The following is a 15,435-nucleotide window of genomic DNA, read 5'->3' on the forward strand; positions in this document are numbered from 1 at the left end:
CATCAATAATAAATGATGATTGTATTAGTTTTTTAAGCTAAATTTGGTTTTTAAAGCAACAAGTTTGGCATAATAATACAATTAGCTGCATTTTAAACTGTGTGTGTAAGGTCCTTAATTATAAAGCGAGTCGCAGGCGCACCCTCACTCATACAAATACATGTATATATTAGCCCGAGTCCTTTGGCAGCTGCATAAAAGCCGGATGAGGCTGCCTGCATTTCCACAGTCGCTGGCCAAACGCTTAGCGAAAAGCAGCTCTCCGAACATTTAAAATTAAAAACCCACTCCTCGCAAGTAATTTTTTTTGTGGCGCCAACTGGTAACGATTTGAAAAAGTAATTTTCAAAAATATTTATTTTGTTTTGTGTGTCGTGAGTGAATAAAATTGTAAGATTAAAAACGAAAATACAATGAAAAGCAGCCTGAAACTAAAAACCAATTTTTTAAATAAATACAAAATAAGAAAATATATCAACAAAATATAAAATAGCAATTGAAAAAAAGTTAAAAAAAAAAAAAAATGAAAGGCATAAAATGTATTAAACAAAAAATCCTTTTTTTTTGCTGTGAAGAAATTACATAAAAGAGAAGCAATAAAAAGAACAAGTTCAAGAAGAAAAGTTTTCGGATGTATAATGTTAAAAATTATTTTGTTCACAAATTTAAGATTTAATAAAAAAGTAAATCAAGAAGGAAATACCTAGCCATTATTCCATAAACAATATAAAAAAACTACGAAAACAACCATAAAAACACCATTGCAAAAAATAACTATAATAATTTTTCAGCTCACAATCAAAGCCGAATAAACAGAAAACGAACTTTTCCACATTAAATAAGGCAAATAATGGCTGGTCCATTTATATCGCCCCTGCCCGGAGATCTGCTCACGGAGTATATGTTCGGCCGGAGAAGACAGCGCCGGAACCGGACGACCTTCACGCCCCAGCAGCTGCAGGAGCTGGAGGCCCTGTTCCAGAAGACCCACTATCCCGACGTATTCCTGCGCGAGGAGGTGGCCCTGAGGATCAGCCTCAGCGAGGCGCGCGTCCAGGTGAATTCCCCTTAGAAAGCAGGCAAAGTATCCAGCCAGTTTAACCCTGACCATCGATATCCGAAATTCGAAGAAATTGCGAGTCTAAAAACAGTAGCATATTTTTTGGGGCAGTTTAATCCAGTCATCTATAATCATTGCTCAAGGCTTTGGTCATTTGTTTTGGGTTTTACTTATTTTACTCGTTTATTATATAAACTATTTATCTTATATTGCCATAATTGTGGGTCTAAAATATTCTTTTAATAATTAATTTCCGTTATTTAGTTTTCTTTCTTTAAATATGTTGCTGTTCTATATTTGTAACCTTTTCCCCAGAAAACAGAATTGAATATTATTCTCTATCAGCCATAAATAAACGCAGTGTATTTGTTTTGAAAATAAATTTGTAAACTTTGGGCAACAATTGAAAGTCAGTTTAATTTATATTGAGGTAGTTTTATAACCGTTGACTTGTTAAAATAGGTTTACATATATTTTACTAAAGCCTCTGAAAGTTAAGCACTGAAAGTATGCTGATCATGAGTTAAATAACAATTGTTCGAACAGTATTATGGCTTAAGTTTTCAAAATATGGCATAAGTGACAAGGAAAAAATACGCATTTGGCCAAAAGTCATGGAAATATTACATTATCCGTTATAATATTTTTTATTATTTTTATCTCATAGCAATGTAAAATTTGGAAACAAAATGGCTGTAGAAAATAAATTTTTGCCTTCACATTGAACTATTGGTTTCCTGACAGCAAAAATATCGGACCATACGATTCTGATTTGTTTTTGAATATTAATCACTTATGATTTAAATCCAAATTTTTAAAAGAAATAATTGTTTTCATGGGTTTTGAGTGGCTGCAAAATAACTATATAATTCGTAAATTGCAAATTAATTTCTTGAGTATAATTTACGTGTTTGAATCCTTAAAATAAAATAAAATATTCTTGATTAGTTTAAAAAGGGTGCAGCACACACTTTGGGCTGCGATTTCTCAACAGTGTGGGTATAATTTAAAAAAAAACTGTATTTGTTTTTTGTTTTTGAGTGGTTGCGAAAGAGCTATCTTATGTACATTAATAAATTACAAATTAATTTCTTGATAAGTACTATCGATTTGTGAAAATAAAGTCTTGCTCTATACATGAAAATTCGAAACAAATTAATTTCAGAATTTTTTCAATCCATTTTGTGATTCCCAGGTGTGGTTCCAGAATCGACGGGCCAAATGGCGCAAGCAGGCGCGACTGCAGTTGCTGCAGGACGCCTGGCGGATGCGCTGCCTCAGCCTGGGCACGCCCCCCGTCATGGGCGGCGGTGCGGGCCAGGTGGGCGGGTCCGGTCCTGGAGCTCCGACTCGACCGCCCAGCCAAACGCCCGAGAACCTCTCCGCCGGCGGAAAGGATTCCGACATGGGGGATGGGGTGAATAATGGGCCCAGTTCCGGGAGCTTCACCATGATGCATCCGGCTTTCCAGCAGCAGCAGCAGCAGCAGCAACAACAACAGCAGCAGCAGCAGCAGGCACACCAGCAGGCCCAGGACCAGGACAAGCTATCGAAGACCTATACGGAACTAAAGCTCTACAAGGCGCCCACACACGGCATGGAACTGGGCGGAATGGCCGCCCTTTCCGGACACTCCGATGAGGGATCGGATGGATCCGATTCCGAGGAGATCGATCTCACTTCCGGCGCCTGTATCGATTTCTCCCAGAGCAGCAAGCTCCAGCAGCAACAACAACAGGGCACTCAGGGATCAGCGGGATCGGCGGAATCGAACGGCGTCCTTTAGACATATAAGGGGTACAGAAACGGATACAAATGCGGATAAAGATACTGATGCTCGTACAGTGCTCATTCGCCGCATTAAACGTTTTCCTTAAGAACAATACATTGCAATATTTTCGCATGAACTTTTTCAATTTTAATTTTTTAAATCATGGTTCATTAGTACTTTATTTGTTGGCAATTTGCACATAATTTATCGCACAATTACATCTTAAATTTTAATATTATTATAAAACTTTAGACATTTGTATTAAAAGTTTAAAAATTTTTTTAAATTGAAATGTAGCAATTGTTAATATATTGGGGAATAATTCTTAAAAACATGGAATCGAATATCAAAGCTCGCATTTCGAGAGAGTACTGTACACATAAATATGGCGATGTATATAACGGACATTTAATGTGCATTTTATTTAATCATTTACATCTGTATAAGGTTTTTTGTTTAGCAATAAAGAAACAACGTAAAAAAACGAGTGTTTGCTCTTGATTAAAAATTAATAAATTAGATACCAATACCAGCAATGCCAACATATGAACTAGTTAAATATAAAGATGCATTGCAAACATTTTTGATGGGTATTCATGAGTGCCATGGCATGGTAATAAAGAGATGATCTATGAACAAAAGTATCTTCCTAATAATAAAAACAATCAACCCAATTTATTACTTTTTAAGCTTTTTATTTGAATCATTGTTACAATCAGTTTTGGATGTTTTTTGAAATTGTCCCAAGTCAGCAGAGAAAAGAATCTGCAAAAATAATGTTGTAAGAAATGTGTAATAAGGTCGAAATTTAAGAGTACTCACTGCCTGAGCCCAACCCGCATATTTTCCATGTAACTTTTGAAAATGTTTCGAAACCTCTTCGTAAACCTTTTTGGAAATGTTCTTTTGACCGTTCAGATGTGGCAGGTAGTATTTTTTGGCAATATTGTATATGTGTATGTCAACGGGCACGGATTCCAAATGGTCCAATGACATGAGGCAGATGCAATCGGCCACCTTATATCCGATTCCGGGGAGCTGGGTCAATTCCTCCCGAGCTTTTTCGAACGGCAGGCTCCTCAGCCTTATAAACCAGGTTTGTCCATCTCGTTTTTGAATCTCCTGCAGAGTTTGTGCTATGAACTTGGCCCGATATCCGAATTTAGCAGCCCGTAATTGGTCGTTTAGATCGTTGCTGGAAATGCCTTTGAATCTGTCAATCGTTGGAAATGTGTACTCATCGGCACCATTGAAATGGCCAATCTTGTTGCCAAAAGTACAACAGAACCATTGGATCATGGCTGATATACTGAAATTAATGAATGTGGACAATGAAAGGTAAGGGAGTACCCAAATGTATCCCTATCCATACCGCTTGATATTGTTGTTTTGACTGCACAGGAAGCTAAAAATATTCTCGAATGGCTCCTGAGAAAGAACGCGGACAGGCTTGCTCAAAAATTTCACAAAGTTCTCATCTCGGTTTAACCAATCCTTTTGGTTATGTTTTAAATTAAAATCAACGCGGAGATAGTCCGATATTAGGGTTGTATAGTCCACTGCGATCAATGGAGTGGTGCCGAACGCCTCGTAATTTATGCAGGACTCTTCTTGCTCGAGCACCCAGTAAATGTTGAATGCGACTCCACAATACTTTGTTCTCTTAGCATCGGATAATGATCGCCAGCTAAAATTAATAAAAATGTTTTTAAGGTGGGCTCTTTTTTTTAATGTGGTTATGTTCTTACCGAAAACTTTGTCCTCCCAGCAAAGTTCTTTCTAAATCACACTCTTCTAAGGACAGGTTTATTTTACCACGCTGTTGTAAAATCGCTTTCATGATGAGATTTTGAATACGCATTATTATACGTAAACACGCAATTAAATATATCACTGGGGCCAGTTGTTTCTCTATTTAAGTTTGTTGATTGTTATCATCCATTAAATTTAAACTAGGCACTCAAAAATTGTGATTATGCCGAAAACAACAAATTCAGAGAAGCAATCAGCTGTTTATTTAGGGTATTCCCCCATTTCACTGAATTTTTATCGATTTTTTAAACATCTGTTCCTCCAAGTGTTGTCAAGGGTATTCATTTCTTGTACCTTGGAAAGGTTCTCAGGTACCTAATTTAGAATGTCTTGGTTAAAAATTGTTTATCATAATACTGAAAACTCTGAATGAATATAAATTTTGACACAAAAACCGAATTTTGAAAAGCGTGTTTTTGGAAAATTAAGATATGTTCAATTTTTTGACTTTTTTGTAAGGGGGTACATCATCATTTTTTGCAGAAATTTGAAAATCTGAAAAAATTTTAACTGTGAATGCCATTCGACTGGAAATTTTATTACGAATTCAACGGTGTATGACATTCCACCATTTGACCATTATTTCCCAGGGTTTTGACACAAAAACCAAGTTTTTAATGTGTTTTTTGGATTTTTGAGGATTTTTCAAACAAAATTATTTCTGAAGAGTCTTTTTGTTGTAACTTTGCCAAAATAAGACCCAAAGTCAAAAGAGTTGCTATTTTGAACAGCTGGCAACCCATACCATCCATCCCTGATCGATTGAAAACAATGAATTTTGTTTTGACACAAAAACCGAATTTTGAAAAGCGTGTTTTTGGAAAATTAAGATATGTCCAATTTTCTGACTTTTTTGTAAGGGGGTACATCATCATTTTTTGCAGAAATTTGAAAATCTGAAAAAATTTTAACTGTGAATGCCATTCGACTGGAAATTTTATTACGAATTCAACGGTGTATGACATTCCACCATTTGACCATTATTTCCCAGGGTTTTGACACAAAAACCAAGTTTTTAATGTGTTTTTTGGATTTTTGAGGATTTTTCAAACAAAATTATTTCTGAAGAGTCTTTTTGTTGTAACTTTGCCAAAATAAGACCCAAAGTCAAAAGAGTTGCTATTTTGAACAGCTGGCAACCCATACCATCCATCCCTGATCGATTGAAAACAATGAATTTTGTTTTGACACAAAAACCGAATTTTGAAAAGCGTGTTTTTGGAAAATTAAGATATGTCCAATTTTCTGACTTTTTTGTAAGGGGGTACATCATCATTTTTTGCAGAAATTTGAAAATCTGAAAAAATTTTAACTGTGAATGCCATTCGACTGGAAATTTTATTACGAATTCAACGGTGTATGACATTCCACCATTTGACCATTATTTCCCAGGGTTTTGACACGAAAATCAAGTTTTTTATGTGTTATTTGGGATTTTTGAGGATTTTTCAAACAAAATTATTTCCTTAGAGTCTTTTTGTTTTAACTTTGCCAAAATAAGACCCAAAGTCAAAAGAGTTGCTATTTTGAACAGCTGGCAACCTATGCCGTTCATCCCTGATCGATTGAAAACAATTAATTTAGTTTTGACACAAAAACCGAATTTTGAAAAGCGTGTTTTTGAAAAATTAAGATATGTCCAATTTTTTGACTTTTTTGTAAGGGGGTACATCATCATTTTTTGCAGAAATTTGATTATCTGAAAAAATTTTAACTGTGAATGCCATTCGATTGGAAATTTTATTACGAATTCAACGGTGTATGACATTCCACCATTTGACCATTATTTCCCAGGGTTTTGACACGAAAACCAAGTTTTTAATGTGTTTTTTGGGATTTTTGAGGATTTTTCAAACAAAATTATTTCTGAAGAGTCTTTTTGTTGTAACTTTGCCAAAATAAGACCCAAAGTCAAAAGAGTTGCTATTTTGAACAGCTGGCAACCCATACCATCCATCCCTGATCGATTGAAAACAATGAATTTTGTTTTGACACAAAAACCGAATTTTGAAAAGCGTGTTTTTGGAAAATTAAGATATGTCCAATTTTCTGACTTTTTTGTAAGGGGGTACATCATCATTTTTTGCAGAAATTTGAAAATCTGAAAAAATTTTAACTGTGAATGCCATTCGACTGGAAATTTTATTACGAATTCAACGGTGTATGACATTCCACCATTTGACCATTATTTCCCAGGGTTTTGACACGAAAATCAAGTTTTTTATGTGTTATTTGGGATTTTTGAGGATTTTTCAAACAAAATTATTTCCTTAGAGTCTTTTTGTTTTAACTTTGCCAAAATAAGACCCAAAGTCAAAAGAGTTGCTATTTTGAACAGCTGGCAACCCATACCATCCATCCCTGATCGGTTGAAAACAATTAATTTAGTTTTGACACAAAAACCGAATTTTGAAAAGCGTGTTTTTGGAAAATTAAGATATGTCCAATTTTCTGACTTTTTTGTAAGGGGGTACATCATCATTTTTTGCAGAAATTTGAAAATCTGAAAAAATTTTAACTGTGAATGCCATTCGACTGGAAATTTTATTACGAATTCAACGGTGTATGACATTCCACCATTTGACCATTATTTCCCAGGGTTTTGACACGAAAATCAAGTTTTTTATGTGTTATTTGGGATTTTTGAGGATTTTTCAAACAAAATTATTTCCTTAGAGTCTTTTTGTTTTAACTTTGCCAAAATAAGACCCAAAGTCAAAAGAGTTGCTATTTTGAACAGCTGGCAACCTATGCCGTTCATCCCTGATCGATTGAAAACAATTAATTTAGTTTTGACACAAAAACCGAATTTTGAAAAGCGTGTTTTTGAAAAATTAAGATATGTCCAATTTTTTGACTTTTTTGTAAGGGGGTACATCATCATTTTTTGCAGAAATTTGATAATCTGAAAAAATTTTAACTGTGAATGCCATTCGATTGGAAATTTTATTACGAATTCAACGGTGTATGACATTCCACCATTTGACCATTATTTCCCAGGGTTTTGACACGAAAACCAAGTTTTTAATGTGTTTTTTGGGATTTTTGAGGATTTTTCAGACAAAATTATTTCTGAAGAGTCTTTTTGTTGTAACTTTGCCAAAATAAGACCCAAAGTCAAAAGAGTTGCTATTTTGAACAGCTGGCAACGCATACCATCCATCCCTGATCGATTGAAAACAATGAATTTTGTTTTGACACAAAAACCGAATTTTGAAAAGCGTGTTTTTGGAAAATTAAGATATGTCCAATTTTCTGACTTTTTTGTAAGGGGGTACATCATCATTTTTTGCAGAAATTTAAAAATCTGAAAAAATTATAACTGTGAATGCCATTCGACTGGAAATTTTATTACGAATTCAACGGTGTATGACATTCCACCATTTGACCATTATTTCCCAGGGTTTTGACACGAAAATCAAGTTTTTTATGTGTTATTTGGGATTTTTGAGGATTTTTCAAACAAAATTATTTCCTTAGAGTCTTTTTGTTTTAACTTTGCCAAAATAAGACCCAAAGTCAAAAGAGTTGCTATTTTGAACAGCTGGCAACCTATGCCGTTCATCCCTGATCGATTGAAAACAATTAATTTAGTTTTGACACAAAAACCGAATTTTGAAAAGCGTGTTTTTGAAAAATTAAGATATGTCCAATTTTTTGACTTTTTTGTAAGGGGGTACATCATCATTTTTTGCAGAAATTTGATAATCTGAAAAAATTTTAACTGTGAATGCCATTCGATTGGAAATTTTATTACGAATTCAACGGTGTATGACATTCCACCATTTGACCATTATTTCCCAGGGTTTTGACACGAAAACCAAGTTTTTAATGTGTTTTTTGGGATTTTTGATGATTTTTCAAACAAAATTATTTCTGAAGAGTCTTTTTGTTGTAACTTTGCCAAAATAAGACCCAAAGTCAAAAGAGTTGCTATTTTGAACAGCTGGCAACCCATACCATCCATCCCTGATCGATTGAAAACAATTAATTTAGTTTTGACACAAAAACCGAATTTTGAAAAGCGTGTTTTTGAAAAATTAAGATATGTCCAATTTTTTGACTTTTTTGTAAGGGGGTACATCATCATTTTTTGCAGAAATTTTAAAATCTGAAAAAATTTTAACTGTGAATGCCATTCGATTGGAAATTTTATAACGAATTCAACGGTGTATGACATTCCACCATTTGACCATTATTTCCCAGGGTTTTGACACGAAAACCAAGTTTTTAATGTGTTTTTTTGGATTTTTGACGATTTTTCAAACAAAATTATTTCTTTTTGTTGTAACTTTGCCAAAATAAGACCCAAAGTGAAAATAGTTGCTATTTTGAACAGCTGGCAACCCATACCATCCATCCCTGATCGGTTGAAAACAATTAATTTTGTTTTGACACAAAAGACGAATTTTGAAAAGCGTGTTTTTGAAAAATTAAGATATGCCCAATTTTCTGACTTTTTTGTAAGGGGGTACATCATCATTTTTTGCAGAAATTTGAAAATCTGAAAAAATTTTAACTGTGAATGCCATTCGACTGGAAATTTTATTACGAATTCAACGGTGTATGACATTCCACCATTTGACCATTATTTCCCAGGGTTTTGACACGAAAATCAAGTTTTTTATGTGTTATTTGGGATTTTTGAGGATTTTTCAAACAAAATTATTTCCTTAGGGTCTTTTTGTTTTATCTTTGCCAAAATAAGACCCAAAGTCAAAAGAGTTTCTATTTTGAACAGCTGGCAACCCATACCATCCATCCCTGATCGGTTGAAAACAACTAATTTAGTTTTGACACAAAAACCGAATTTTGAAAAGCGTGTTTTTGGAAAATTAAGATATGTCCAATTTTCGGACTTTTTTGTAAGGGGGTACATCATCATTTTTTGCAGAAATTTCAAAATCTGAAAAAATTTTAACTGTGAATGCCATTCGACTGGAAATTTTATTACGAATTCAACGGTGTATGACATTCCACCATTTGACCATTATTTCCCAGGGTTTTGACACGAAAATCAAGTTTTTTATGTGTTATTTGGGATTTTTGAGGATTTTTCAAACAAAATTATTTCCTTAGAGTCTTTTTGTTTTAACTTTGCCAAAATAAGACCCAAAGTCAAAAGAGTTGCTATTTTGAACAGCTGGCAACCTATGCCGTTCATCCCTGATCGATTGAAAACAATTAATTTAGTTTTGACACAAAAACCGAATTTTGAAAAGCGTGTTTTTGAAAAATTAAGATATGTCCAATTTTTTGACTTTTTTGTAAGGGGGTACATCATCATTTTTTGCAGAAATTTGATAATCTGAAAAAATTTTAACTGTGAATGCCATTCGATTGGAAATTTTATTACGAATTCAACGGTGTATGACATTCCACCATTTGACCATTATTTCCCAGGGTTTTGACACGAAAACCAAGTTTTTAATGTGTTTTTTGGGATTTTTGAGGATTTTTCAAACAAAATTATTTCTGAAGAGTCTTTTTGTTGTAACTTTGCCAAAATAAGACCCAAAGTCAAAAGAGTTGCTATTTTGAACAGCTGGCAACCCATACCATCCATCCCTGATCGATTGAAAACAATGAATTTTGTTTTGACACAAAAACCGAATTTTGAAAAGCGTGTTTTTGGAAAATTAAGATATGTCCAATTTTCTGACTTTTTTGTAAGGGGGTACATCATCATTTTTTGCAGAAATTTGAAAATCTGAAAAAATTTTAACTGTGAATGCCATTCGACTGGAAATTTTATTACGAATTCAACGGTGTATGACATTCCACCATTTGACCATTATTTCCCAGGGTTTTGACACGAAAATCAAGTTTTTTATGTGTTATTTGGGATTTTTGAGGATTTTTCAAACAAAATTATTTCCTTAGAGTCTTTTTGTTTTAACTTTGCCAAAATAAGACCCAAAGTCAAAAGAGTTGCTATTTTGAACAGCTGGCAACCCATACCATCCATCCCTGATCGGTTGAAAACAATTAATTTAGTTTTGACACAAAAACCGAATTTTGAAAAGCGTGTTTTTGGAAAATTAAGATATGTCCAATTTTCTGACTTTTTTGTAAGGGGGTACATCATCATTTTTTGCAGAAATTTGAAAATCTGAAAAAATTTTAACTGTGAATGCCATTCGACTGGAAATTTTATTACGAATTCAACGGTGTATGACATTCCACCATTTGACCATTATTTCCCAGGGTTTTGACACGAAAATCAAGTTTTTTATGTGTTATTTGGGATTTTTGAGGATTTTTCAAACAAAATTATTTCCTTAGAGTCTTTTTGTTTTAACTTTGCCAAAATAAGACCCAAAGTCAAAAGAGTTGCTATTTTGAACAGCTGGCAACCTATGCCGTTCATCCCTGATCGATTGAAAACAATTAATTTAGTTTTGACACAAAAACCGAATTTTGAAAAGCGTGTTTTTGAAAAATTAAGATATGTCCAATTTTTTGACTTTTTTGTAAGGGGGTACATCATCATTTTTTGCAGAAATTTGATAATCTGAAAAAATTTTAACTGTGAATGCCATTCGATTGGAAATTTTATTACGAATTCAACGGTGTATGACATTCCACCATTTGACCATTATTTCCCAGGGTTTTGACACGAAAACCAAGTTTTTAATGTGTTTTTTGGGATTTTTGAGGATTTTTCAGACAAAATTATTTCTGAAGAGTCTTTTTGTTGTAACTTTGCCAAAATAAGACCCAAAGTCAAAAGAGTTGCTATTTTGAACAGCTGGCAACGCATACCATCCATCCCTGATCGATTGAAAACAATGAATTTTGTTTTGACACAAAAACCGAATTTTGAAAAGCGTGTTTTTGGAAAATTAAGATATGTCCAATTTTCTGACTTTTTTGTAAGGGGGTACATCATCATTTTTTGCAGAAATTTAAAAATCTGAAAAAATTATAACTGTGAATGCCATTCGACTGGAAATTTTATTACGAATTCAACGGTGTATGACATTCCACCATTTGACCATTATTTCCCAGGGTTTTGACACGAAAATCAAGTTTTTTATGTGTTATTTGGGATTTTTGAGGATTTTTCAAACAAAATTATTTCCTTAGAGTCTTTTTGTTTTAACTTTGCCAAAATAAGACCCAAAGTCAAAAGAGTTGCTATTTTGAACAGCTGGCAACCTATGCCGTTCATCCCTGATCGATTGAAAACAATTAATTTAGTTTTGACACAAAAACCGAATTTTGAAAAGCGTGTTTTTGAAAAATTAAGATATGTCCAATTTTTTGACTTTTTTGTAAGGGGGTACATCATCATTTTTTGCAGAAATTTGATAATCTGAAAAAATTTTAACTGTGAATGCCATTCGATTGGAAATTTTATTACGAATTCAACGGTGTATGACATTCCACCATTTGACCATTATTTCCCAGGGTTTTGACACGAAAACCAAGTTTTTAATGTGTTTTTTGGGATTTTTGATGATTTTTCAAACAAAATTATTTCTGAAGAGTCTTTTTGTTGTAACTTTGCCAAAATAAGACCCAAAGTCAAAAGAGTTGCTATTTTGAACAGCTGGCAACCCATACCATCCATCCCTGATCGATTGAAAACAATTAATTTAGTTTTGACACAAAAACCGAATTTTGAAAAGCGTGTTTTTGAAAAATTAAGATATGTCCAATTTTTTGACTTTTTTGTAAGGGGGTACATCATCATTTTTTGCAGAAATTTTAAAATCTGAAAAAATTTTAACTGTGAATGCCATTCGATTGGAAATTTTATAACGAATTCAACGGTGTATGACATTCCACCATTTGACCATTATTTCCCAGGGTTTTGACACGAAAACCAAGTTTTTAATGTGTTTTTTTGGATTTTTGACGATTTTTCAAACAAAATTATTTCTTTTTGTTGTAACTTTGCCAAAATAAGACCCAAAGTGAAAATAGTTGCTATTTTGAACAGCTGGCAACCCATACCATCCATCCCTGATCGGTTGAAAACAATTAATTTTGTTTTGACACAAAAGACGAATTTTGAAAAGCGTGTTTTTGAAAAATTAAGATATGCCCAATTTTCTGACTTTTTTGTAAGGGGGTACATCATCATTTTTTGCAGAAATTTGAAAATCTGAAAAAATTTTAACTGTGAATGCCATTCGACTGGAAATTTTATTACGAATTCAACGGTGTATGACATTCCACCATTTGACCATTATTTCCCAGGGTTTTGACACGAAAATCAAGTTTTTTATGTGTTATTTGGGATTTTTGAGGATTTTTCAAACAAAATTATTTCCTTAGGGTCTTTTTGTTTTATCTTTGCCAAAATAAGACCCAAAGTCAAAAGAGTTTCTATTTTGAACAGCTGGCAACCCATACCATCCATCCCTGATCGGTTGAAAACAACTAATTTAGTTTTGACACAAAAACCGAATTTTGAAAAGCGTGTTTTTGGAAAATTAAGATATGTCCAATTTTCGGACTTTTTTGTAAGGGGGTACATCATCATTTTTTGCAGAAATTTCAAAATCTGAAAAAATTTTAACTGTGAATGCCATTCGACTGGAAATTTTATTACGAATTCAACGGTGTATGACATTCCACCATTTGACCATTATTTCCCAGGGTTTTGACACGAAAATCAAGTTTTTTATGTGTTATTTGGGATTTTTGAGGATTTTTCAAACAAAATTATTTCCTTAGAGTCTTTTTGTTTTAACTTTGCCAAAATAAGACCCAAAGTCAAAAGAGTTGCTATTTTGAACAGCTGGCAACCTATGCCGTTCATCCCTGATCGATTGAAAACAATTAATTTAGTTTTGACACAAAAACCGAATTTTGAAAAGCGTGTTTTTGAAAAATTAAGATATGTCCAATTTTTTGACTTTTTTGTAAGGGGGTACATCATCATTTTTTGCAGAAATTTGATAATCTGAAAAAATTTTAACTGTGAATGCCATTCGATTGGAAATTTTATTACGAATTCAACGGTGTATGACATTCCACCATTTGACCATTATTTCCCAGGGTTTTGACACGAAAACCAAGTTTTTAATGTGTTTTTTTGGGATTTTTGAGGATTTTTCAAACAAAATTATTTCTGAAGAGTCTTTTTGTTGTAACTTTGCCAAAATAAGACCCAAAGTCAAAAGAGTTGCTATTTTGAACAGCTGGCAACCCATACCATCCATCCCTGATCGATTGAAAACAATGAATTTTGTTTTGACACAAAAACCGAATTTTGAAAAGCGTGTTTTTGGAAAATTAAGATATGTCCAATTTTCTGACTTTTTTGTAAGGGGGTACATCATCATTTTTTGCAGAAATTTGAAAATCTGAAAAAATTTTAACTGTGAATGCCATTCGATTGGAAATTTTATAACGAATTCAACGGTGTATGACATTCCACCATTTGACCATTATTTCCCAGGGTTTTGACACGAAAACCAAGTTTTTAATGTGTTTTTTTGGATTTTTGACGATTTTTCAAACAAAATTATTTCTTTTTGTTGTAACTTTGCCAAAATAAGACCCAAAGTCAAAAGAGTTGCTATTTTGAACAGCTGGCAACCCATACCATCCATCCCTGATCGATTGAAAACAATGAATTTTGTTTTGACACAAAAACCGAATTTTGAAAAGCGTGTTTTTGAAAAATTAAGATATGTCCAATTTTCTGACTTTTTTGTAAGGGGGTACATCATCATTTTTTGCAGAAATTTGAAAATCTGAAAAAATTTTAACTGTGAATGCCATTCGATTGGAAATTTTATTACGAATTCAACGGTGTATGACATTCCAGCATTTGACCAATTTTTCCCAGGGTTTTGACACGAAAATAAAGTTTTTAATGTGTTTTTTTGGATTTTTGAAGATTTTTCAAACAAAATTATTTCTGAAGAGTCTTTTTGTTTTAACTTTGCCAAAATAAGACCCAAAGTCAAAAGAGTTGCTATTTTGAACAGCTGGCAACCCATACCATCCATCCCTGATCGATTGAAAACAATTAATTTAGTTTTGACACAAAAACCGAATTTTGAAAAGCGTGTTTTTGGAAAATTAAGATATGTCCAATTTTTTGACTTTTTTGTAAGGGGGTACATCATCATTTTTTGCAGAAATTTGAAAATCTGAAAAAATTTTAACTGTGAATGCCATTCGATTGGAAATTTGATTACGAATTCAACGGTGTATGACATTCCAGCATTTGACCAATTTTTCCCAGGGTTTTGACACGAAAATCAAGTTTTTTATGTGTTTTTTGGGATTTTTGAAGATTTTTCAAACAAAATTATTTCTGAAGAGTCTTTTTGTTTTAACTTTGCCAAAATAAGACCCAAAGTCAAAAGAGTTGCTATTTTGAACAGCTGGCAACCCATACCATCCATCCCTGATCGATTGAAAACAATTAATTTAGTTTTGACACAAAAACCGAAATTTGAAAAGCGTGTTTTTGGAAAATTAAGATATGTCCAATTTTTTGACTTTTTTGTAAGGGGGTACATCATCATTTTTTGGAGATATTTGAAAATCTGAAAAAATTTTAACTGTGAATGCCATTCGATTGGAAATTTTATTACGAATTCAACAGTGTATTGCCTTCCAACAATAAAAATATCGATATGAAAAATCTTGAAATCATTAATGTATATAATATTAAATAAAATATTAATTCTGCAAATAAATAAATAAATATTCAAGTACCTAGGCGGGGTTAAGTGCGGAAATTAGGTTAGTTTTTAGGTACAGTTAGCTAGGTACATGCTGACCAAAGTAGAGGAATACCCTCATTATTTTAGACAGCTGT

General features: G+C 33.1%; 2 protein-coding genes across 3 annotated transcripts; one reads left to right on the top strand and one right to left on the bottom strand.

The window, feature by feature from the left end:
• Positions 1–216: 216 nt before the first annotated feature.
• On the top strand, positions 217–3,283 carry LOC128260292 (paired mesoderm homeobox protein 2). Of its 2 annotated transcripts, XM_052993154.1 has the most exons (3): positions 217–338; positions 792–1,057; positions 2,256–3,279. In XM_052993154.1, exons 2-3 carry the CDS (start codon positions 851–853, stop codon positions 2,844–2,846), a joined length of 798 nt encoding a protein of 265 aa, XP_052849114.1. In that variant the 5' UTR covers positions 217–338; positions 792–850; the 3' UTR covers positions 2,847–3,279. The 2 variants fall into 2 exon arrangements, with proteins under 2 accessions (XP_052849114.1, XP_052849116.1); XM_052993156.1 differs by lacking the exon at positions 217–338 and having other exon boundaries at positions 945–1,079; positions 2,256–3,283.
• Positions 3,284–3,505: 222 nt separating this feature from the next.
• On the bottom strand, positions 3,506–5,000 carry LOC128260270 (N-glycosylase/DNA lyase). Its single transcript, XM_052993091.1, has 4 exons — positions 4,580–5,000; positions 4,204–4,518; positions 3,654–4,140; positions 3,506–3,596 (listed from the first exon to the last, which is right to left on the bottom strand). The coding sequence occupies exons 1-4, from the start codon at positions 4,690–4,692 to the stop codon at positions 3,510–3,512; spliced, it is 1,002 nt and encodes a 333-aa protein (XP_052849051.1). The 5' UTR covers positions 4,693–5,000; the 3' UTR covers positions 3,506–3,509.
• Between the last annotated feature and the right edge of the window lie 10,435 nt (positions 5,001–15,435).

Source organism: Drosophila gunungcola (genome assembly GCF_025200985.1).
Source record: "Drosophila gunungcola strain Sukarami chromosome X unlocalized genomic scaffold, Dgunungcola_SK_2 000021F, whole genome shotgun sequence".
Classification (NCBI taxonomy): Eukaryota; Metazoa; Arthropoda; class Insecta; order Diptera; family Drosophilidae; genus Drosophila; species Drosophila gunungcola.

What these genes read in the sequence shown, in the direction of transcription:
- LOC128260292 (XM_052993154.1), top strand. Translation starts at nt 851, where the DNA reads ATGGCTGGTCCATTTATATCGCCCCTGCCCGGAGATCTGCTCACGGAG. An exon ending in TCAGCGAGGCGCGCGTCCAG is followed by an intron (nt 1,058 to 2,255) that starts GTGAATTCCCCT and finishes TGTGATTCCCAG; the next exon opens with GTGTGGTTCCAGAATCGACG.
- LOC128260270 (XM_052993091.1), bottom strand. Translation starts at nt 4,692, where the DNA reads ATGCGTATTCAAAATCTCATCATGAAAGCGATTTTACAACAGCGTGGT. An exon ending in CAAAACAACAATATCAAGCG is followed by an intron (nt 4,141 to 4,203) that starts GTATGGATAGGG and finishes CATTAATTTCAG; the next exon opens with TATATCAGCCATGATCCAAT. An exon ending in ATGCGGGTTGGGCTCAGGCA is followed by an intron (nt 3,597 to 3,653) that starts GTGAGTACTCTT and finishes TTATTTTTGCAG; the next exon opens with ATTCTTTTCTCTGCTGACTT.